At 33.8% G+C, this 25,727-nt stretch overlaps 2 protein-coding genes across 2 annotated transcripts; one reads left to right on the top strand and one right to left on the bottom strand.

Moving 5' to 3' along the window:
• Window positions 1–375: 375 nt before the first annotated feature.
• Window positions 376–13,011, bottom strand: LOC123540857 (G-protein coupled receptor dmsr-1-like). Its single transcript, XM_045326176.2, has 2 exons — window positions 12,718–13,011; window positions 376–3,134 (listed from the first exon to the last, which is right to left on the bottom strand). The coding sequence occupies exon 2, from the start codon at window positions 2,904–2,906 to the stop codon at window positions 1,842–1,844; it is 1,065 nt and encodes a 354-aa protein (XP_045182111.2). The 5' UTR covers window positions 2,907–3,134; window positions 12,718–13,011; the 3' UTR covers window positions 376–1,841.
• Window positions 13,012–14,741: 1,730 nt separating this feature from the next.
• LOC123557365 (uncharacterized) lies at window positions 14,742–21,330 on the top strand. The gene is made up of 2 exons (XM_045348802.2): window positions 14,742–16,119; window positions 19,714–21,330. Exons 1-2 carry the CDS (start codon window positions 15,708–15,710, stop codon window positions 20,298–20,300), a joined length of 999 nt encoding a protein of 332 aa, XP_045204737.2. The 5' UTR covers window positions 14,742–15,707; the 3' UTR covers window positions 20,301–21,330.
• Window positions 21,331–25,727: the final 4,397 nt, after the last annotated feature.

Here is a 25,727-nt window from a genome sequence, read left to right on the forward strand (position 1 = left end):
GTAACGTTTGGCGTTCCGCCAGGCGCCGCTGAATAACACCTTCTTCACCTTAATATGAAAGTATCCAAGAAACGGACTATTTCTTTGACAATATAATGTCTAGGTATATTTCAAACATCTGAACCAAATGGCAAGCTTTGAAATTATGCAGTTTCGGTAGCACATCAAATAAAGGTAAAGGTAAAGGCGGATAACAATAATTTTTAAAATGAATTTCGGCTAAATGTGTAATAGATAAAGTAAACATTTGATAAATATAACACAATATCTCTTAGTCATGCTTTCATTCTTTAGGCTAAGTATGTTTATAACATTTACATCTATATGCTAACATTACTATGGTTGGGCAGCAAAGATAAGAGAATCAAAAAATAGTTCAGAGACAGACAGACACAAAATTTTATTCACGTAAACTGTACAGATTTTTTTTTGTTATGAATACAATATACATATACATTTAAATATTGTCTGTAATTTTTACAAATAACAAATAAACCAAACATGTTTGAATGAATTAATTGTTTTTACATGTACATAGATTGTTATGGGGGATGGGTCTTGTACATTTAACAACTATACACGGAATTATCATTTGGATAAAAGTTAAAAGTATACAACTATTTACAATACAGATGTTCTCAGTATAAATGCATGATAAATGAATTTAGATAAATTTCTAATCATAACTTTTTTTGTCACTATTGAGAAGTTCAATAAATTTCATTACATCACAATACATTTGGCCTTCTGTAATAATATGATTTTAAATATGTTTTTCTTATATTCTCGTACAATGGGCATACTATGATAAACTGATATTCATCTTCTATATCCCTGTTCTGACAAAATATGCAGTAACGCAGAATTCTAGCTGTTCTATTTCTAGAGTAACGACCTGTTTCAATTGCTAATTTATGCGAGGATAGTCTTAAATTAGTTAAAGCACTCCTGTATTTAAACTGTAATAAATCTAAATATTTTCAACTTTGTATATATCTAATGTTCCACATTCATTCATACGTTGGCACCAATTCTGGTTTAAAGTATCTAATACACGTTCTTTAAAGGCTAGATGGAACTTATCTAAGTCTACCAAAACTGGAATATTCCATACGCGCTAAAATTGTCTAAATTGTCACCTGATAAGCCCAATTATTTCCATTAGTTTTACTAACAAGAAAACATTCATACAATTTTAAATTAACTAAAATATTTGAAGATGATAATTTTACCCCAGTACTTGATTATTCGTACATATCTATTTATATATAACGGGTATCGCCTTAGTTCTCCATAAACACCTATATTACTAGTCGATGCTGTAACATTCAGTAAAGATTTGCAGAACTTATGGCGAATACGTTCAATTTCTTTCGATTTTCCAAAACCAGATTTCACAACCATAATTAAAACACTATATGTATTTTAAAGTGGGCGAAAAAGAAAAACTTACACAGGCAACGGAACAGACTGAGGTTATTTATTAATGTATCTTTAAAATGGTTCTGTTTTTACGTTAAGCAGGTGAGCACCCACAATTGGTCACCATGAGCGCTTCTTGCCCATGATAGCTAAAAATGAGACATTATTGTTGCATATTCAACTATACATTAGTTTGTGTTTGCTATGACTCAGTAGAACTATGTCATTTTCAATGGACGATGTAAGAGATCTTATACTGTTATATCTGACGTCATATTTCCCACCTTTGTGTAGTGTAATAATGTAATAATTATTCTACTATTTCTTTTAACACGTGGAAATTTGTCAACAACGTGACAGCAGTATTTCACTCATAGCCAATATGGTTAGGACATCTCAACGGTCATGATTTAGTTGCATCAACTGGTTGTGAGAATGTGACAATGTGTCGTCTGGAAAGACAATAAATTTCGAAACGTGTCTCTATATTGCCGAGACATTGAACAGTAGAGAATAAAATTTACCGAGGAGTTAAACAAGACAAGGAGATCAAGAATATCGGCAATGTTACTATATATATTTTTAAAGAACTGATCATTCAAACCGCTTATCAGAGCAAAAACGCCCTGAGGCATCTCTGTGAGCACGCATATAAGGACAACAGCTATTAGCATCCGCGTAGTTCTGATGTTGTCACGATGTCTGCCATGCGTAGATAATCTCGCTTGTTCTTGAAGCTGCCCTCTCTGTTTCTCTGATCGATACATTGTGTGTGTGATCCGACAGATGAAAAATGTTAGAAGAATGCATGGTAAAATTCTCATAACTACGCCAAAAAACCAGAATATTGCAACTTTGTAAAATATATGTTTGTTAACAAAATTTGTATCAACGATCCAGTAACCAGAGACGTTAGGACTGACAATGTCTGACAGCGCAATCACTTTATGCATAAAAACATTAGGTATACACAGTACAAGTACTACATTACTAATGATGGTAAGCGTGATTATAGTTCGTTTAAGACTGTACTCCCGATAACCGAATGTATTATTGCAGACAGATTTGTATCGAAGCACCGCAAGATACACTGTAAACCACAGGGACATGTTGTGGCACATAAGTACAAAGTGATATTGTATCATTAGAAAATACGTCCAAGCATACGCATGATTTCCTTCCCAGGTTGGTTCTTTTGCAATATAGAAATAACCTGCATACAACAAATACGTTAACATTGTCAAGAAATCTGCGCCAGCAAGTGCTGTCAAAATACAGTTTACAGGTTTGATCATATGCTTTCTTGTCAAAACAATCATGTTGATAATATTCGACGACAAGCCGAAAATGCAAACAATGCAGCTGATATATCCATGAAGTTTTCTATAATCCTTCTGAAGTTTGATAAACGGAGAGTCAGTCACTGTTGGCACTGTAGGATATTGTGTAATGTTCCAGGATGTTGTAGCGAATAATTCTGACATCCTTCAACAGAATAGAAATGTCGCAGCAGAGGATTTTGTTACTCCACATACATGTTGATAGATGACAGTGAAGAATACTCTGTTTTTAGTTTTAGTTATGTACCGATTGACTGTAATTTTAGGATTTACAGCGTTCATTCGAAAGGATCACTGCTATTATCAGCCATTCGCCAATTCTTTGAAATTTACTGGCTTCTTCTTCAGCAACTGATCTAGACTGACAAACAACTGAAAATATATGTAATACACATAGAAATACAAAAAGCAAAATTGATATGGTTAGTACGTGTTGCACAAAGAGGACTGTGGTTGGAAGCAAACATTTAAAAACAATCCCCGCTTAAAAGATATCTAGTGACCATCGTCCACTAATTCAAAACATTTTACCTTAGGTTTTTACTTCAAATGTAGAAAATCCTTTTCAATTTTATTTAATTTCACTAAATATATCAATTTAGTTTAATTGTTTTAGTAGAGCTACATTCATAATTAAATGTTCTACAACTACGGGTGAAACACAATATAGGGCACATTTGGAATATCAAATTGTTATACATAGTTTTCATAAATTTCATAACACTTTATTGCAATTTAACATTTACACTTCATAACACTAAGTATGAAGAAGTTCTGTGCCAAATTTCATTGATCTAGCTTAAATAGTTTTTTGAAACGTTATGTTGTTGCACTTAGAATTTTCAATATTTTTCAAATAAAATAATGGTATGATATTATATATTTCCATGTAAATGTTTGTTATTAGCCTATAGAGATTTCCTTTTGAATTATTTTGGTGTTTGATTTGTCATGTTCGGATGAAAATTGTTGAAGCTGTCAAGTAAAATGTAAAATGGGTAAGATGTTATACACTTTTCAACTGAAATTCCTTCCTTTTGTTATTGTTAATAATTGCAATGTTAACATTATTTTTTCTTTCATATTTTGGTCCAGAATCATTTCTCTGGTGTGATTGTACTTACAGAAAAAAAATCAAAATCATGTATTCCTGAAATTTAATTGTATGAATGTTTTAAATTGAAAATCAGGTTTTTATGAAAAGATGAAGAGTCCGTAACTAATTGTATTTTGTAGATTTGTAAGATATTATGAGAGTTTTTATTGACATTTTCTTATCAAATTTAATTGTTGAATTACAATCTGATGCTATTTCTTTTATCATTATCTACATTTTTGCTGAAACATCACTAACATGGTTACGGACACTACAAAATCCTGTAGTGTCCGTAACCTGTCTTCCAATGGTGTTCATCAACATTTTTTAAAATTTTGTTTATCGTTATTTTTATGAAAGTAATAACTGATTTCACAAATCAGTTAATCAACTTTATTTTTCAACAACATGTTTATGTTACAATTAAATGGAAAACCCTGATATTGCAGCATTTTTATATACAGCATCATTTCCAGTTGCTGCAGCATGAAATTGAAAGGTGTCATAGCAAACATGGAAGTGGTGAGAGATAAGGAATCACTATCGTTTCAATATGGATGATTCACTGATGCCAAATTTAACAAAATTTACTAATAATTCCACTACAAAAGGTAAGTTTTGTCTTTTTAATAATGCTATTTGAAAATGAAGTGTCCGTAACCAAAGCTGAAACAAAAAACTTGCATTTTGTTTACAGAAAAGTGAACGATTATCATTTCAAAGCTTATTACTATTGAGTAAAAGCAAATGTATGTATTTGTTGACAAATATTTTGAGATATGAAAATAAAAATACAGTTTAAAAGTGCTAAAATTCATGTTTATCAGCCAAATTGCACAGGTTTATATTAAAAATGTAAAGTTGTGACAATGATAATCAACAGTTATTCACTATGATAGATTTCTTCAAATGCATCAGTGTCTAGATAATTCAAATGCATGCAGCTTTCAATAATGTGTCTATTTAAAATGTTTCAGAGTGGACGGGTATAATCTGGTTACGGACACTACAGAAATTGAAACAATATCAAAACAACCAGTATTACTGAAGCTTCTGATTAAATTATTGTACATCTTACAGTTCAAGGGAATAAATCTTTACGAGTTGAATAGTATTAATGGTTGAACGTTATATCTAAAAACCTGCAAATGAAAGCAAACCACTTCAAGTACAAAGTACAAATATAAAACAAAAAACATGTGATGACAGGTACATGTATATACAGTTACATGATATTTTATTTTTATGCCACCACACATTTATGGACATATAGTGTTGCTGCTCTCTGTATGTAAGTCCGTCAGTTCGTCCAAAATCTTGTGTGTCCAACTCCTCCCACACTATAAGACTGATTTGCTTCAAACTTTCATAGATGAAACTCAACCTTGGTGTGTAGATGACCATAAAAGAAGGAGGAATTGGAATTTTTCTGTGACTATTTTTACTACAGTTATGGTCCTATGATATTTTTTTAATAGAATATATTTAGAAAAATCTTGTGTGTCCAACTTCTCCCACACAATTTACCTGATTTGATTCAAACTTTCACAGATGAACAAGCTCAAGATGTGTAGATGACCATAAAGTAGGGATTTTTTTCTGTGACTATTTTTTTCTACAGTTATGACCCTTTAATAGTTTCTGCTATAATATTATGGAATAAAGAGAAATACTTTGTGTGTCCAACTCCTCCAGCACCATTGTTGATAGTTTTTGCTATATGGAATATAGTATAATAGAGAAAAATCTTGTGTGTCCAACTATTCCCACACTTAGCCTGATTTGCTTCAAACTTTCACAGATGAACAAGCTTGATGTGCAGATGACCATGAAGGAAGGATTCTTTTCAGAGAATATCTTTACTGGCTGTAGTTATGACCATGTTTGCTTTATAGAGGATGGCACAGTTTGAGTGGGCATCTATGTCCTATGGACACAATTTTTAGTTTTATATTGCAATTTAATTGCTTTATACGTAGAAGTATATCTAATTTTATTGTACAATTGTGTTTCAGATCTGATGAGGCAGCTGCAGTGCAGAAACTTAAAAGGCAGAAAAATGCTGAAAAGGTTACAAGAGGTTAAACGGCAAGAAAGTCAGAAACACAATCCAGAAGCATATGAAAATTTAAAGAAAAATGACAGAGAAAGAAAGAAAAATAGTAGAATGAGACAGCGACAAGAAGCAGCGAAGAGTAACTTAAAACTGGATAAGTTAGGAAAGCAGAACTAATATCAAAATTACATGATGAAGGAAAAAGAGTGGAAAGAAATTGTATGTATGACCGCACAAACAGGATCTGTCATGGGAGATAAGAGACAATGTTGTTGCATTTATAGATGAACCTACTATGGCTGATAATAGGACTACCTTTTCAACACCGAAACATCTGAAAATTTGAAAAAAAAGGAGTTACAAAATTGTTCTTTCGTTAGACAATTCATAGTGTAGTGTCCATGGACTTCATTTCTTGTTCTAGTTAGTGACATTCTTGAATAAAAAAGTGTTAGTGTATGGTGTGTGTTTATATGATATTTATACAGAGTATGTATCATTCAGAGAACTTAATATTGCTTATTAAGTTACAAGATTTCATGAAAACAGAAAGTTTTCAGGTTTTTATTGTTCTGTTTTCATTTTCATTGGTTTCAATTTGGCAAATAGTATATTTTTGTTTGAAGAATATAAAATATAAAATTTGAATACATTTTCAATTCAGATATCATTTTAACATCATACCAAATAATTCATAAGTGGGTTTAATGATTTTTTGACATAATCGAATGCAAAACCATTATTGAGGCTTTTTTATAGTGTCCGTAACCACTTACTGGTATGTATCATTATTTAGGATTTTATGAAAATTAATCACTTGCCTTTTAATTAAAGAAATTTCGTTTCAACAATATTTTTTTTTTTCTCATCATTAACACTGGAACTGAAGCTATCAGATGATTTGAAATATATATGCTTTTTAGCAACAAAGTAATACCGGTATCCAACAAACATATTACTATTTTCAGTACTTATACCTTTCCCAGTTCTATTTTTGCCTTGCATTATGTATTTCCATGTGTTTGTGCCACAAAACAGTAAAGACAGTTCAAGTTTATCAAAGTTTTGAATCTTTATTTTACAAAATGTACCACTTGTAGTGACCGTAACCAACAAAACTAGAGATGTACTCTGCATGCCCACGGGCAGAATGTCGAGCCTGCAAGCACCTTTGGCCTCTAAGTGTGACCTTGACCTTAGACCTAGGGAACTGTTTCATGCGCATGACACTCCCGTCTCATAATGGTGAACATTCGTTCCAAGTTACATCAAAATCCCACGATGCATGATGAAGAAATGCTCAAGACAAACTTCAATTTGACTTTTGACCTCCAACTGTGACCTTGACCTTTGAGATAGGAACATGGGGTTTGCGCATGACACTCCTTCTCATTGAGGTAAACATTCATGCCAAATATAAACAAGACTGGTCCATGCACGTCAAAGTTATGGTCCGGACAAACTTCAATTTGCATTTTAACCTCCAACTGTGACCTTGACCTTTGAGATAGGACAAAGGGTTTGCGCATGGCATTCCTTCTCATTGAGGTAAACATTTCTGCTAAATATAAACAAAATTGGTCGATGCATGTCAAAGTGATGGTCCGGACAAAATCGGACGGACACACGGACGCACGCACGCACATACACCGACCCGCCAAAAGTGACTACTATATCGAGCTTACCGCAAGCGGGCTCGACAAAAAATGCATTTTATCAGCATGTAAAAATTACATTTCTGATAAACGCCATTGATAATTTCAGTATCATTAGGAAGACTCAAATTACGCAATTTTGCGTTGCCAACAATAAAACCAAGCAGGTTATTAATTTGCGTGTTGCATTTGGCGCTTCTAAAGAATCTTCTTGCAGATGTATAAATTTATCACGATCTTGTGCAAACAAAGTTTTATTTTTGAAGCTGAATATCTTTTGAACAGATGTGATGTATATACAAAAAATGTGTAATACTGTTCCCTAAGTTACACAATTATCAACATATTTGACATATAAGGAGATCAGTAAGGCTTTAATGCAATTTCAAAAATGTCAATGACGGTCTCGAAAGTACAATTTAATCACTTCACACTTAGCACACTTTCATATCAAGTTACATGTCAATAAATCCAATCTAATACAATATAATATTTCACCGCAATACCATTAGCAAATTTATTTCAAATGTTGAAATATGTATGACCAATCTCTCGCCTTTGTTATTAATCTCCACATTTATATTACTTTCAATTAATTTATCTCCTAGTGCTCAGTAGATCGGAGACGCCTGTTGTCAGATGGATGTACGTCACAGGTTTCTGGGTATGGTATTATCTGTTTAAAAATGTCACATCAATTTCATTTTCAATGAATTAACATTGTCTGCCATGTTTGCTATAGTGTGCCTTTCATTTTCTGGCTACCACCGGTCACAATGTCATTGCATTATTTCTGTTCACCTGTTTCTATATTTGTATCGTTTTTATCTACATGTTTGAGCATTATAATCTACACTGTTTAGGGTTTTTTTTTAACAAATAATTCTCATTAATGCTATTGTGGATAAAAAACAAGGGAAGTAATTGAAATGACGGTGCGTAGCCTGCAAATAACATTGACAGACAAGCAGAGAAATCTCGAATTTCATAATAGTACAGTATATTTTGATGTTAATACTTAACGTCAAAATAATATACAGTTGATATGAAATAAAATCTGTAAAAGATCCTTTGAAAGCAAAGAATTGCAACTAAGAAGAATAATAGCAGACGATGATTTTGGTCTGGAGTCTATTTTTAGATGATGCATATTCATTTAATTATTAATTAATCTCTATTCTACACTTTAGGAGTTATATGATTCAAACCATATTATTGTTTCTTGTAGGTCTTTTATTACGTAGTTGTATTTCACTGAAGATTGACTTAAATATGTTTTTGTTATAAATGTTTATAATTTACAGTTGGAGTTTGCAATATGACTTCTTCTCGGTGATATATGACCATTTTGTATCTATTCGCCGTAAAACCCAACTCACTCACTCACACATTGTTAAAGAGGCTATTTGTAATGAATATGCACGAGTCCAATGGCGGCGCCCGACTAGAATTCGAATGCCTTTGGTGATACCGTTGTATCTATTAACTGCTCTGTCAAGTGTGACATGTTGAGAAGGAACAATAAACAATAAGGATTTTGATAATTTATCTATTTTAAAACACGAGTTAAGATTTACCGTATAGCGGTAGAAAAATTCTGCATTTTGGTTTGTGGAATAAATTTCTGCTTGTCTTTCTTCTGCGCTTTCACATACAATGTACAAGGAAGAAAAATTTCTGTGTTTATATTGGTGATTATTATATATCTTTCATTTTAGAAATGAGACGGCAAACTAGTTTGTCACCTTGAATGAATAAAGTAGCTAGTTAAAATAATTTGGTACAAATGCTACATTTTTACATTGAATAATAGGTTGTCTTAATATTTATTTACACTTACTATTTTAGGTGATTTGAACGAAAACGAAGTTTACATTGCATTCCAAAGCCATGTAATTTCACTAGACTAGTCCGTAATTAGTCGGAATACCCGTAAATAGCTTGAAACAGCCGCGTTTATCGAGATCGGGAAATTATTAGGCACATTAAGCGATATCTTAAGAATATAAAAAACCGCAAGTGTACCTGTTGAAGCATTAGTCCAGTATCCATTTGAACTGGGATGGAAGGTGGAGGGGGAATGCTGGGATTTTACTTGGACCAAATTATTGCTTTTTTGCCTTCTATGAAAGCCAGAATGTTTTTTTTTTCCGAACTTAAAAAGTGTTTTGTCATTCTTATGTTATTCAAAACTAGTGCAATATATACATACATTCTGTATGGAGTAATTTGTCTTAGTATACATGGAATAGTTAAATGCAAGTATCTTTGATTAATCGAAAAAAAAAAACAACAAAAAAACATTGAGCCAAATTACAGTAATATACTGGCTGTTGATCCAGACAAATTAAGGGGGTTAAGGGAAAAAATTGAATCGCAGAAAAGCTCTGTTGCATTTCAATGTATTTTTGGAGAGATAATTATAGTCTTTCCACTTTTTTATTTTTATATGATAATAATACATTTGAACAAAATGAGTATGCACTGTCCTTTGGATCTGTGTAGATGTAAATGCAAGCAAAAATGTCTGATAAAGTGTAACCATATACATTTGTATTTGAATAATAATTCCTTTTAGGTAAAGAAAGATAATAACTGTCTTGACCTAATACAAGGTAAAAGTAGTCTGATAGGTAGAGAAAAGGGAGAAGAAGCAAAATATCTTGTATAACTAGAAGACAGTGAGTCTGTTTTCTGCTCTCTCCTGGACTTCATCTTAATATACTACAAATACCAGATTGGTTTGCAAAGCATAGCGAGCAGGAAGTTTTTTTTAAATGCTCCGAGGCATGAATTCTAGGCTTTAAAAGTGTACCCTTGCAGTTGTTAAGGAACAATGGTGCGTTGGAAGCACCCCTGGCTCAGATAGTGTAAACACAGTTTTATATATGTGTGTATGCATACCAGGGTGGTGGATACTATTCAAGGAGGAACCCGATCCTGCAACAGTTTGATATTCTAATTGCATTTTTTTGGATCTTGAAAAATTGTTGTTATATTTTTTTCAACATTCTTTTATCAAGTTTTATATTTCGCTTGAAACGTATTATGCATTAATAAGTTGTAAAACAAATGATCGAAGAAAAAAAAACATAGAATGATTTCTATAAAAACAATTGAAAATAACAGAAAAGCACATGATATAAAAGTAATGTAAAATAAAGGCGATGTCCATAAAATACATTATATTAGAATCTATTATAACCTCTGTAGAAGTCAGAGGTCTGTCCAGTTTGCTACTGTGTCATCTGTTTAACGATATAACTTATTTGAGTTTGTATATGAACCAGTAATTTGAAAATACAAATATCACGTAGAATTACGACTCAAATTATAATTAGCAGAGATTATTATAATCAGAGTCATAGTTCAAATAAATGAAGGCTCCCGGAAGTTGTATAGGGATTTATCTGTCGTTTAAAGAACTTCTTCTTCTTCCGGATAAAGTACAGGGCCCACTCTGAACATCGACGCACTTGGTGAACTACATACAAGGTGACTGTGAGACGTAACATTGTACAGATTTATAAGACGATACAATCATGAAGTGCGTCTAGTGTTGGAGGCCCAGGACTCCTGCCTTGAAGCTGTCTAGGGTCTGGCGAATGGCAACTTCTTCCGAAAGTCGATTCCAAAGTCGAATGGTAGATGGAAAGAAGGAATGGCGGAGTACTTCTGTACGACAGAATGGTAAATAGTACTTCGAGCTAAGTCCTCGAGTTGCACGTGTGGCAGGGTGGAAATATGCCGAAGCAAGTATGTCTACGAGACAATGTGTGATCCTTTACACTAGAATCATCTTACTGTCAGCTGTACGTTGTTGGAGTGATTGCCATCCTAGAGTGGAAATCATCTTGCTGGTACTACTTGTGCGGCGGTAGTCACCGGTTACGAACATACACAAATTACGTGGAATTTCTCTGCAGTGAGTAATTTTGGATGGATATATCTGAATTCGGAATTTTATAATCACCTTCAACAGAGTGTCAGATTGATGTATTCTTCATTAATAGTAGAAATAAAGTAAAGTGAATGCTTTTCATGCAAACACTATTCTATTATAGCAGCATATACATTTACGCTTTCATTCATAATTCAAAGTACGCGAGTCGTCTTATAGACAGAGTTTTCCTAGCACAGGCAAAAACATGGTAAAGTCCTTATTCATTGAACAAAGATTATCCATTACAAACAGGTAAATCCCTTTTAGAAATGTGTGTTTTATCATTTGTATGAAATATTGTTATACCTCCGCTTAATATGAAAGTATTCAAGAAGTGGACTATTTCTTTTAATTTTAATATAGTTTCTAGTTTTACAATATTGGCATATCTAAAAATTCTGAACAAAAAGGCAAGGTTTGAAATTATGCAGCTTTCGTAATAATAATTTTAAAATGGATTTCGGCTAAGTGTGTGTTAGATAAATACATTTTTAGATATTTGACAAATATAACACAATAATTCTTACATTGCTATCATTCGTTCGACTTAGTATGTTTATAAAGTTTATACACATATTTGTTAAAATTACTCTTTCTTGTTTGGGCAGCAAAGATAGGAGAATCAAATTTTTCGAATATCATTACATGATACAAGCACTCATTGAACACAAATAAGTGTAAATGATCATTTATAAGAATTTTGAACATATCCATAACTTTATCAAAATCTGATAATCAAGCTCAAATATCGTATCTAACGTTTTCTTAACCTTTAGCATGCTAGGTAAATTGTCGTCTGCTGCAAATGTTGTCTGCTAAAATTGTTAAGTTCATTCAATTTGCTCCAAAATTGGAAGAAATATTGTCAGAGTAGCAAACAGCTTGGAACCTGATCAGACGCCGATTTAATCGGCGTCTGATCTGGTTCCAAGCTGTTTGCAAAGGCTGTTAAATTCGCCTGCAGCAGGCTAAAGGTTAATAAGGGGTGGATACTCTGTTTACTCCGCCCCATAAGACATACTTATGTAAAGCTTCTCAACAAAGTCTAAATAAATTAACTCGTTACGCATAGATATAAAAGGAATATTCTATAATACTTTCAGTCTATGTATATATGTATAAATTCGATTCTTGATGAAAATTCAAAAGGTTACATGAATACGTATGGTAAATATGATACAAATTGTTTTATTGATATAACTTACCAGGATGCACACATTTTATTCCTTTAATTAAGTTTATTTTGTCTTAATAATATCCAGCTCGAACCGTCTTGAAAATGGCAGCCTGCTCTCACCATTTTTTTGCTATTGCACGATAGCAGTAAAATCGGCGTCTATATATATTGTATCAAATATTCTGTGAATATGCATTTATTTCCTAATCTGCATTTATATTGACAACCATCAAACGAATGCTCCTGTTTGTGCTGTTTAATTCGTTGTGTATATATGTTTAACATTCCTTAACTTCTGTTATTCATTATCAGAACATCAAAATGTGTCGAGGAAGTCAGACTATGCTCTCATTTGTTATCAAATCATTGTTATCTTGTTCATTTAAAGCAATAATTACTCGAGAAGTATTTGTTTGTACAGAAATAATTTGCTGCAATTAGATGAATTAGTATGATTAACATTTACCAGAATATACTTCCCGTGGGAAATTTGCCAGAAACACTTAACATATTACTTTTTACCTTTTGACATTCTGAAATGGAGAATAGGGCGGACAATGAATGGATGGGTGTATATTTCTCCTTTATTATACTAAGTGAACTTGAAACATCCACATGATATCATAAAATATAAAGAATATTTAAATATCTACAAATTAGCAAGTTCATTATTTATCTGAATATTATATAAATAAATATAACAGCATAACGACAATTGTAATATTAGGTTATTTAACATTGTTTTGTACAATACGGAGATATATTTGGACTCGTACCCAGCTGAGAAAATCATATTGGACGAGCCGCTAGGCGAGTTCAATATGGTTTTCTCAGCTGGGTACGAGTCCAAATATATCTCGTATTGTACAGTACAATGTTAAATAACCTTTTTATTCTATATCTATTTTATTTTACTATAATAATAGTTTAAATTAAAAATGTCTCACTGAATATTGCATTCATGCCTTTTCTAGTTTTTCCCAGCTTGGTATGAGTGCAAATATATATTATACAGAACAATGTTAGACCTTAAATAACCTTTTTATTCTATGTTTATTACACTTCATACGTAATATAGTATATATCGTAATTCATTGAATGTTGTTTTTTTCTGCGTATCATCATTAAAAAAAGTATATGGTGCAACCTCCCTACAACAGCCATTTGGCGATTTGGGTGGTAATAATACTTGGCTGAGATATTATGCCCACAAATATTATCAGCAAGTTTGGTGAAGATCGGATGGAAACTGTTCGACTTAAAAGAGCGGAAAAGGCTAAATTTCCCGTTTTTCGAGTAATTCAAGGACTATAATCAAAGAGTGCCTGGTACAATTTGGCTGGTTATCGAAATTGGCCGAGAGGTAATGCCCACAAACATTGTCAGCAAGTTTGGTGAAGATCCGACGAAAACTGAATTATAGAGCAGACATGTTTTTGGATGCTGACCGCCCGTCCGCTGCCATTTATAATCTTCTCCATTTTGTTTCTTAACCGTTAAATCAAAACTGCTGAGGTAGCTATTCAGACAGTCAGGGCTGATACCAATTTCTAGGTTTCGTCCGGAACGGCTTCTTTTAGCGACTTTTCAAATATTCCAACATCTGATGATCTTTTTTACTGTATTTTTAAGTTTTTGATTATTAACGAACGTTTTAAGATCTAAATCAGATAGCATTGTTATCCCTTGAATCGGTTTTTATGTTGTAAATAAAAAACTCAAATTAAATCCAGATTTCAAGACGCATAATCAAACTCTGTACACAGAGCGCCTACTTCATCCGATTAACATTCGGAACATTTTCACGCGTTTCGGGCTTTATCGTATGTTTAACATGGGACTGTTGAACCGTCCAAATACAGAAAATACAGGGTTTGTTGTACGCGCGTGCGTCCAAATACAGAAAATACAGGATTTTTGTACGCACGTGCATCCAAATACCGTAATATATTGTACGGTCACGTGTTGCAAATGAACGTTCGCGATTGGATAGATAAAATAGGTATAGAATAAATAACTATATTACTACTCTATTTATTCATTTAAGGATAAATATTTTATCCAACACATCACCGGAACCAAATATCTCATAAGGGCCTCCTTAGATTTCTTTTTGTGTAAGAGAGTTTTCAAGGGGGACAACTCATCCTCTATATAAGTAAAGCGATCTCTAGAACTTTCTCTTTCCACGACAGCTCCATTGCAAGGTAGACATCAAAAATTATTTACATTTCTTAAATTGTACGTTTAATATTCATTTAATTTATAAAACAAAACTATTAACATTTTAAAAATACTTATAATCTACTAGTGACAATTTCTGCTTTATTTTAATCCGAAGCACATGGCGACCACATTTTCAAACAGCGCCATGTTGATTTAAAATTTTATTTTATTTTTTTTTAACAATCGTTTTTACTAAAACAATTAGGAAATTTGACTAATTTATGAGACGAAAAACGTATAATTTAGTTTCTCAGATTATTTAGATCTAATCTTGTCATTCTTGGCGAAGAAGACGTCGACTTTGCGTTGAGTGGGTGACCACGTGGTATTCCATTATTTAATTCTAGACGATATTTTGGACCTTTTAAATCTTCCTCCCAGTCCCACAATAAGATATTAAAGACAACGTAAGATAAATATTGGTATTTCAGCTTGATATAAGTTTAATCAATCGAGTGACTTTACAATAACATAAAGCGAAGATGACGTAATGTCTGTGGAATGTGTAGTTCACACGCACTGATTGACCTGATGAGGTAGATACATTTAGGTCAAACCAGACAGTGAAACAATTGTTCGGTGAATCGGTCTCAACAAAAGATATTTCGGTCATTTTTAATATATATCTTGACCATTATTTTTCTTTTCTTTTTCTGATTAGTCCCAGAGTACACTTTATTTACTTTTCATAATGAATTTAATGATTAATATTAATCTATATAAATAGATCTAATTATATCTTAAACTAGCTTAATTTTACTGACATTTATGTTTTCTTTTTCATATTGAACTATGCCAAAATCACGCACAAAAACAGCGAAATCCACCGGGACCTCACGCCGACGGGTCGCAGACGGAAATACTGATCCCCCACAACCTGCAACACTATCTGGAAGGCGGACTGGCTATGGTAGAAAACGGTCTCAAACTGTCAGTAACAGCGGGAACCAGCTACCGTCTAACCTTATGGCTAATGATCAACATCCAGGAACCCAGATTCTTCCACAAGGGATTCAGCTCCCACAACCTCCTCTTAACCAAGGGAACCAGGTGCAATCACCATTTCAGACAGAAAACGGTCCTCAACCTCAAGGTAATCAGCTGCCACCCCAGCTTCCTCTGGATAACAATCTGCAAGATATCCATCAGAGGGCGTGGTCATCTGCAGACACAATTCAGCAGCAGCAGCAGCAGTCAGCCACAGGTGATATTTCTTCTAATACATTAATGATTAACACTTGTTCAGGTTCAATGCTTGCCGCTCATGTTCCTTCAAGTTTAAAAGAAAAGATATGGAACAATCAATTTATTGAATTGCAATCTTTATTACCAAAAACGGTGACGCAGGAAGATAAGCAAAAAATTCAATTTATAGATGGTGAATTTTTGGTTAGTAAGAAAGAGCAAAACCCAAAACAAGTTGAAAAAATTGAAGTTTGGTCAGACGCTTTTATCATTTTTATCAGCATTTTATTGATAAATATCCTGAACAGGCAAATAAGTTATTAAAAATATCTATCTAATATAAGGCTAGCGGCTTCTAGAAACGTTGGCTGGTTCGAGTATGATCGGCAGTTCAGATTGAAAATGTCCGTACAAGTAAACGTTTCCTGGGAAAACATTGACCCAGAATTATGGATGTTGTATATGCAACCTATCCAGGGCCAGAACCAGCCAGCGTTCCAGAACGGTAACAAAAAATGTTATGATTTTAACAATAAAGGTTTCTGTGCCGCTAAGTCGTGTATTTTCATGCACAAATGCATTAAATGCAACGGAATTCACCCATCTATATATTGTTACGCTAAACCCCCACAATTCCAGTCTATGCGTCCTATAAGGCCTTCTATACGTTTCAGACCAGGCTACCAACCACAGTATCCCAGACCATTATTCGGACAGTCTACTCAAAAGAGGTTTATGGGACCTAGGAGTTTCACCAATTAATATTGGTGTTCTTGCAGAAAAACTTGTTCAGTATCCAAATAAATACGACTCCGATTACCTTTTACATGGTTTCAGTACAGGTTTTAGGCTAGAATATATGGGTCCCCGTATTTCAATATTTTCAAAGAATCTAAAATCTGCAATAAATCAGAAAGAAACGTTAACCTCTAAACTCTATGAAGATTTATCATTAGGCCGAGTGCTTGGACCATTCAGATTTCCGCCACTCTCGAATCTTAGAATCAATCCGGTAGGTCTTGTTCCAAAAAACACCGGGGGCTGGAGGTTAATTACGCATCTTTCATTCCCTACTGGAAACAGTGTAAATGATTTTATTGACAACAGTTTCTGTCACGTGCAATATTCGCAGTTTGACAATGCAGTTCGAATGGTCCAAGGGTTAAGGAGATCCGCATTTATGGCAAAAGCTGACATCTCGTCTGCATTCAATTTATGCCCAATCTGGCCGGGAGATTTTGAACTTCTCGGCATTAAATCGGATGAAGGTTTTTGGATACAGAAGATGCTTCCCCAAGGAGCATCTTGTTTACGTTTTATCTTCGAAAAATTTTCCAATTTTCTGCAATGGTTAGTTTGCAAAGAAGCAGGTTCAAAAAATTTTGACCATCTACTCGATGATTTTTTCATGGCCGGAAGGTCTTTCGAAGAATGCCTTTATCTCATGCAAACTTTCTATACCACATGCAAGGAACTAAATGTACCACTAAACAACGAAAAATGGGTGGGGCCTGTTACAAATATAACATATTTAGGTCTTGAAATAGACTCTGTTCATCAGACTGTCCGGGTCCCCTTGGAAAAAATACAGAAAGCAAAACAATCCCTTTTACAGCTCATTAACGCTAAGAAACTTATGTTGAAAGAATTACAATCGATTGTCGGTCTCTTAAATTTTATTTCAAAAGCAATACCTTCAGGAAGAGCATTTAACCGGCGTTTCTATGACACAATGGCTTATGCGAAAAAACCTTATCATTTCGTCCGCATCAACAAAGGTATGAAAAGTGATGCAAATGTTTGGTTAACATTTCTTGATGAATTTAATGGTTATTGCATATTTAGCGAACAAGAATGGATTGACAATACTCAGCTAGAATTGTACACCGATTCCTCGGGCAATAAAAATTTAGGATGCGGGGCTTATTTCAATGGCAAGTGGACTGTTTTTAAATGGCCACATCTTTGGGAAGACGATATTTACAAAGACATTACATACCTCGAACTTGTACCTATTATTCTGGCATTTTATACCTGGGGGGAAAAAATTTGCAACAAGAAAATTATACTTTGGTCCGATAATAGTGCCTTGGTAGAAATTATCAATAAAAATCATTCAAAAACAAACCTGTCATGGATTTGATTCGTCACTTTGTGCTTTTACTGTTAAAGAATAATATTCAAGTAAAAGCTAAACATATTGAAGGGTCAAAGAATACAATATGTGATAGTATTAGTCGATTTCAGTGGCAGAGATTGTACCAGGCATTACCACTCAATGGGGCAAAAGAACCTTGTCCAATTCCGGAAGCATTTCTCCGTATCTTCGAGCGGAAAAAGAACGATTAATTGACGCATCTTTATCTCAGAGTACACACAAAAATTATCAAGCGGGATTAAAGTCATTTGAAGATTTTCGACTCCAAACGGGATATTCCCGGTCCTGGCTACCTAGCGTTGAGGAAATAGCAGAATATATTTCTTTCATGTCTTTAAGACAATACGCATATTCAACAGTTAGTTGCCATATATCGGCGATCAGTTATGTAAACAAAATTAACAATTTTTTAGATCATACAAAACAGTTTGTTATCCAAAGGATGTTAGAAGGTTTACGGAGGATCAGAAAAAGTCATGACATCAGACGACCGATAACGCAAGGCGTACTGACAAGCCTTACTGAAGCCTTAAGATTTGTTTGTCATACACAGTATGAATGTCTGATGTTTTCCGCCGCTTTTAGTCTGGCCTACATGGCTCTTCTAAGAGTTGGTGAATTCGCTTTGCCTAAGAAAAACGCGAAAAAATCCATCTTGAATATAGATGATTTAGTTATTAGTCAAGATATGATACGCATTTATTTCAAATGTTCAAAAACTGATCAGAGATACATGGGATCTTCGATTGATGTCCCAATAACTGACCAAAACAAGTTCTGTTATGAAAAAATAAAAATATTTCTACAATATAGAACAAAAATACAGGGCCCACTATTTTGCCATTTTGACGGTAGTCCACTCACAACATACCAATTTAATGCCGTTTTAAATAAAGCGCTGGCATGGGTAGGACTGGAAACAAACAATTTCAAAACACATTCCTTCAGAATAGGCGGGGCTACAAATATGTTTAAAGAAGGCTGCTCGATTAATGATATAAAATACAGAGGAAGATGGCAGTCAAATGCCTATAAATTATATATCCGCTAGTAATATATTTTCAAAATTATCTGACTGGATTTGCCAAATGGCTGTAATGTGAATGCCGGCGATCCAACTTTGGCAAACTAATGATATTTTTCATTGTGTATGGCGCCGTTGCCGGGCCATTACACACCCATTTTTTGTAGGAAACTGCCAGTTCATTCTGCGGATAATAAATAGTTCATATTAAAAGCATAATGTGCTATGGATATGTTACGCATAATGTGCGATTTCTTATTTTATTGCATAATGTGCAAATAATAATGTTCTAGGCTAAATGTGCAAAATGATGTATGATATTTGATATATATATTGCATTATGTGCAGACGATATACGCAGTCCGATTTATTACTTGACAAATCATTACCTTATCAATTTATAAGATACAAACTAAATTCCATGCTTTCAGACTCCCAACCGAACTTCACGGTTTGGATTGTGGGATCCTCTCTAATTAAAGGTGCATATCTCACCGCATGCCAAAGGATCAATGGCGAACAGTTGGGACTCCAGTCTATTAGCGGTAATGTTTTGTGGGAGTTTTTAGGGGGAATGAAAGTTTCTGACCTAAGTGATACCATAACATATCTTCTTAATTTTAACCGTCCACCAAAATTTTTAATTATTCATTGTGGCGGCAATGACATTGGTCAACGTCCTATGGTCGAAATTACATGGGCTATTAAAGACTTCATTACTAAAACAGTATTGGTTAAAATGCCAGAAACAAAAATAATTTGGTCTCAAATTTTACCGAGGAGATCTTGGAGATATATTTCTGATAATGTTATAGCCAATAAAATACGTTCTAGAATCAACAGTTGTATTAGTACATTTTTTATTAAACAAGGAGGATTTTACATTAAATATCCAGACATTGATGAAAGTCAAAGATTCTTCGCACAAGACGATACACAGCTGTCAAACCTTGGCTATAGTTTAATGCTAAACAACATAACAGGGGCAATTAGAACTTTTAATTCTGTTGTTGTCTGAAGGGTTTTTCTTTTATGCTAGCCCGCTTTGGCGGAAGCCCACTTCTCCCAGTTTCTTACACTGTGATCGTGGCCTTATGGCATTTTCTAGCATAAAATACTTTTTTGCATCCGTTGCCGGGGCAAATCATTAGTATATAAATTTCCAATAATTTTTCAGCCATGGTCACTTTCATGCCAATATTTTTTAAAATAAATGAGTCTAAAATTACAGTTTGTTAGTTTTAATACTTTTCGGTTTTGTTGTTGGATAATACTCTATTTATTCGTTTAAGGATAAATATTTTATCCAACACATCACCGGAACCAAATATCTCATAAGGGCCTCCTTAGATTTCTTTTTGTGTAAGAGAGTTTTCAAGGGGGACAACTCATCCTCTATATAAGTAAAGCGATCTCTAGAACTTTCTCTTTCCACGACAGCTCCATTGCAAGGTAGACATCAAAAATTATTTACATTTCTTAAATTGTACGTTTAATATTCATTTAATTTATAAAACAAAACCCCACCACTTCCCCGACCCTTTTTCTTTCCTGTGTTTTCTGCTTTCAGTTTTACCTTTCCGTTATGGCTGAAACAGATGGTCAAATTACACATCATCGTCTGAACTGTTCCAAAATATGAACAAGACAAAAGACCTTTTACAGCGCCCGTTGTCGGAGCTAAACCAAATTTGGACACTTACGAATATCAGCGACCTTGCCGGAGATACACCAACTTAAATTTGGACACTACTGAATGTCAGCGACCGTTGCCGGAGCTGACCCATATTTGGATGCTTCACATTATCAGCGACCGTTGCCGGAGCTGAATAATTGTATATTTTATATTTCCATTTCTAACAAAATATGACTTTTATACACAGTTTAGTTTCTTAGTTAAAACTGACCATCTTTAAGGCATTTTCTAGCATAAAATACTTTTTTGCATCCGTTGCCGGGGCAAATCATTAGTATATAAATTTCCAATAATTTTTCAGCCATGGTCACTTTCATGCCAATATTTTTTAAAATAAATGAGTCTAAAATTACAGTTTGTTAGTTTTAATACTTTCCGGTTTTGTTGTTGGATAAATATAATTATAAACATTACATGTGTGATCAAATATCCATCTCGTCATTCATTGTGATACGTATTGTCAATGCAGAAAGTGCCCGACGATACATATGTATATGAATATTATAATTCCAAGCTGATATTTAAACTTGACATTTGTTTTGTTTTTTACTTTGTAAACGTAATTTGTTTCAAACCCAGCTTATATTCCATTTGTATTGACAGGGTATTTCAGTAAATTATTGTTCTTTGTTTTGGATAAAATTCACTTTATATCCATTTTGGTATATTTTCCGGATATGCACCAAATTTTGGACCTATTTTCTACAATACGTTCATACATTTGCTTAAAGTAGAAAGAAAAGGGGATGTAGGGGTGATGAACATCATAGGGTGAAACGCAAGTCCACTGTGCCCTCATATTGCTTCAGTTCAGAAACCAGTCCGCAGTGAAGATAACGCACTTTTGTTTTCAAGTAAAGAATTCTGAAACATGCGAAAATAAGCATGAAAAGTGCCTTATCTTTTATATGCTAAGTTCTATCAAGTTATGCGAAATTACATTGGTATTCTTGACTTTTTGAAAACAAAAATGATGATGTACTTACAATTCAAATGAAGAGAAGTTTCTGCCATTTAAATGTCAAAGTCAAACGTTGAATTTCTTTAAATTATGTCTATTTTATCTTAACTGCCACTGCGTTATTGCAGGACTGCTTACATTACAAATGGTAATTAAAAAATTCAAATTCGACTTTTAAGATTTTATTTCAAAATGAAATGATAGCTTAAAGCGATTGACGGGTAGCGCTTCGGTCGTACGGTTATCGATATTTGCGAGATAAAGCATTACTTTTGAAGTGATGGAACCACTTTATGTGAACATAACCATGTGCTTTAATATATAGCTCAGCTTATTATGTCTCTGTTCTCGACTTTGCCACTCTGTCTTTCAGCACCTAGGCAAGATCTGCAGAAAAATTTCAAATGAAATGTTCTCTGACAACGTTTCAAACGTACTGACAACCTCTGCCATTTTTGCCCATCGATTGAAATACATGTCAAGCCTAGAAATAAATTGAAAAATGTGTATGTTGTATAATGCATAATACTGTATCCTGGGATCAAGTAACACAAATCCACCATAAACCACCCAAACCTTATTATAAACAACAATTTAAATTATAGAATTCAAATGTGCTTATGTATCATGTCAAACAATAAGAATTATACAGACACATTTAACAACAGTTACTCCAGTACGCGCCGGAATAAAAAAAACCCATTCAGATCAATGTTTGTAGCTTCGAAAAAAAATCAATTTTGACATGTTTTATACATTGATTACTTTTGTAAAGTCGAACGCAAATTTAGTGCAAAGCATTTTATGACTTTGTGCGTTATTCTGCAAATTTAATATTATGTGTAAAATGTAACGGTTTTAACCAAAATTTAAGCGAAACAATTTTTCCGAATTTCTGATCAAATACTAGTAGAAAAAAGTGGAAAACCACAGATCGCCCAACACGACATATAAGAAAATGTTGCAGGCTCGGTTTGATTGAGCCTGTTCATGGACAGTAGTAGAAGTACATGCTACCTTATATGTCCTGTTGACGCGGCTTGAGCAGAACTCAACATTTACACATATTCGAGACTATGACAATAGTAAGGTAAATGATCTGGCCAAAAAAAATCAATAGTCACACTAATAGTTTTTGTCCAGAGACAAGGATCATATTAACATTTTCAAATTTTAGTTCCAATTTGTTGTCTGCTTATCTTTATCACGTCATTAGTTTCCGTTCTCAGGTTATCAACTCTTAGTCTAATATATACGTGATATTTTAGTCACAATTCAACTGAATGAGTAATTTTTAACAATCGCTTTTAAATAATCATATTCATATAAACCAAGCATAAAGTATATGACTGTATGATCTTGGAGCCATCGAATTTCTTTGAATAAAATACACCCGAAATTTTAAATGAAATGGCATTTTCGCAAAATATGACTTTAAAGTATATTGGTTTGCGATTGTTTGAATTTGGTGTTGTGTCTACGCTTTAAGGAATGCAACAGACTTAGTTGATAATACTAACAAGTGGTACTTTACTGAATGTTGTCACGATTGTCGTGGAAAGAAATGCCTAGTCTCAAAGTTTGTGAATGGACTCATTGGTACACATTAGTACTCGTGCTCTACTTGCATGAAGACTTGTGGTGGCCCTGGCTTTTAAAGCATACGTCGAACCCACTCCTGTTATAAACATGGGCGGATTGAGGCCAGAACAGGCAGAAGATTTTTAATAGGCAAAAGTATTACGAATTTCGATCACGTTGAGAACTTTGCTTCAACGCTGAATGTGGCAGGTGAATAGGAAACGGGACGCACTTGTTTGGGTAGATAATTTAGATACTACTGTGAACAACGCTAGGGACAATTAATTGTTGCTGTAAGGAAAGCGCATGCGTATGAAGGAAACAATGAGAAACACAGTCTAAACCATTTCCCTGCCCAAACAGTCACGCGGAATATCAAAACTTATTTAAGCATTAGATTTCGAATAAGATAATTATTTCAAACGTGTTTGAAATAAGATTGAATGGTGAACGTTGCAGTTGCATTGTATTCATGTTCTCACAAAAAGAGGTTGAATAAAAGCTATTATAATTCAATAAATCTTTGACACCAACGCGGTATCAACTGATAAATAGTAATGTTAATGAAGAATTAGATGTGTTCAATGCCAAAGAATGTACCGTCTGTAAAACTTACATATAGGAATGAAAATATCTTGTACAGCGATGTGTTTGTTATATAAGGCTTTTGCCAAAGACGTTAGATTACCGCTTGTGTCGTCCGTATTTTGTAGAGTACATTTCTGTTGAATTAATTAGATCTTTTTAGTTCTACTTTAATACACTTATGGAAGCCTCCGTGGTGGAGTGGTTAAGGTCCGTCGCTAACTTTGTATCATTTGCCATTTACCGAAGTGTGTTCGATACCTGTCTTTAGTTGTAGCATTATTTATTTATTTATTGGTTCTAACCAGATGCTCGCCAAAGAAGCAGTTCCCTTTGTGTGATCTTCCTCCGCCATTATACCCTGTAATAATCGCCACGTGAGATACATTTTGTCGAAGAAAATCCAACAAAAGTAAAACCGATCTGGAGATAGCCCATTTCTAGCCGATGCAAAAGTTATCATGCATTTTTCTGAAATTCAAACGAAATTCAGTCCATAAAACAAACACTTTAAACCCCGTCTGAACGATTTTACTTTATCAATACTTCTTTTTCAACACGCGACCAGCGATCACATAAAACTGGCACTAGCAGGTAAATTTTCTGCAAAAGTATCTATTAGAACCTCCGTCGGGGCATATTAGTATACGTACCCATTTTACAGACAAGCAATTTGAAACAAACAATTTCCATAGTCTGTGGACTCGGGGATATGTTCTTTATCACAAATAATTGTTTAAATAAAATATTTATCACAGTCTTTCTCCACAAAGTATGGCATCAAGTACTTAAAGTAAAGTTTGAATCTAGACAAAAAGATCTCTGTTATTGAAATGTCAAAAGTAAAAATGTGCATGCAAAATTGCTGAAGAATAAGGGATTGAAATACTAAAATTCAGAACATTTTAAAAAGAAAGGCAGATTTGTTTGTCGGATTACAAGAATAATGCACCGAGAGACATTAGCACAAGCGAAGAAAACCTTGATGATTTTGACCATCTGCCATGGCAATCAACACATGACATTTTCAACATGGATGAGTCGGGATTGTTTTACAAAGACACCACCAAAACGTCTTTCTATTTCAAATGCTTGTTTTTTTTACAACATTGAAACCTTTAAATATTCCTTCGATCGGGTTTTACTCCAAAACTGGACCAAAGAATCTAAAGTTTTTAACAGACAATAAAATAGTGTATTCAAATCCCTGACCTCAGATGTAGATTTCAGCAGTCCAGCGCCAGGTAACGGAGAATGCATGTAAATACACGTTAAAGTATATTACTATGAAAAGTAGATAATAACTTACATCAAAATGTTCGATTAACATGTGTATACCACTAAGTGTTATCTGAAGCGCAAATGCATTTACAAATATTTTAAGTGACGACTGCAATGTCTGGAAACGATCAAAGAAGCGGTTAATTGTTGCTCTTGCTGCAATGGTGATAGGTTAAAGTATTTACTTACTGTAACCCGCTTTCCAATTGTGCTTCAAAAAATACAAACTGTTTAAGGTAGAAAAGTTACCGATGATTTATAAAAATAAAACAAAAAGCTAGGGTGACGACTGAGAAAATGACTTACTGGCAAAAAATCATAATCGGAGGTTCATTTGCACA

Source organism: Mercenaria mercenaria, chromosome 16 (assembly GCF_021730395.1).
Source record: "Mercenaria mercenaria strain notata chromosome 16, MADL_Memer_1, whole genome shotgun sequence".
Classification (NCBI taxonomy): Eukaryota; Metazoa; Mollusca; class Bivalvia; order Venerida; family Veneridae; genus Mercenaria; species Mercenaria mercenaria.

Excerpts from the sequence above, each read along its gene's own strand:
- LOC123540857 (XM_045326176.2), bottom strand. The coding sequence starts at position 2,906 with ATGTCAGAATTATTCGCTACAACATCCTGGAACATTACACAATATCCT.
- LOC123557365 (XM_045348802.2), top strand. The coding sequence starts at position 15,708 with ATGCCAAAATCACGCACAAAAACAGCGAAATCCACCGGGACCTCACGC. Across the intron at positions 16,120-19,713 it reads GCAGCAGCAGTCAGCCACAG|ACTCCCAACCGAACTTCACG; the intron begins GTGATATTTCTT and ends CCATGCTTTCAG.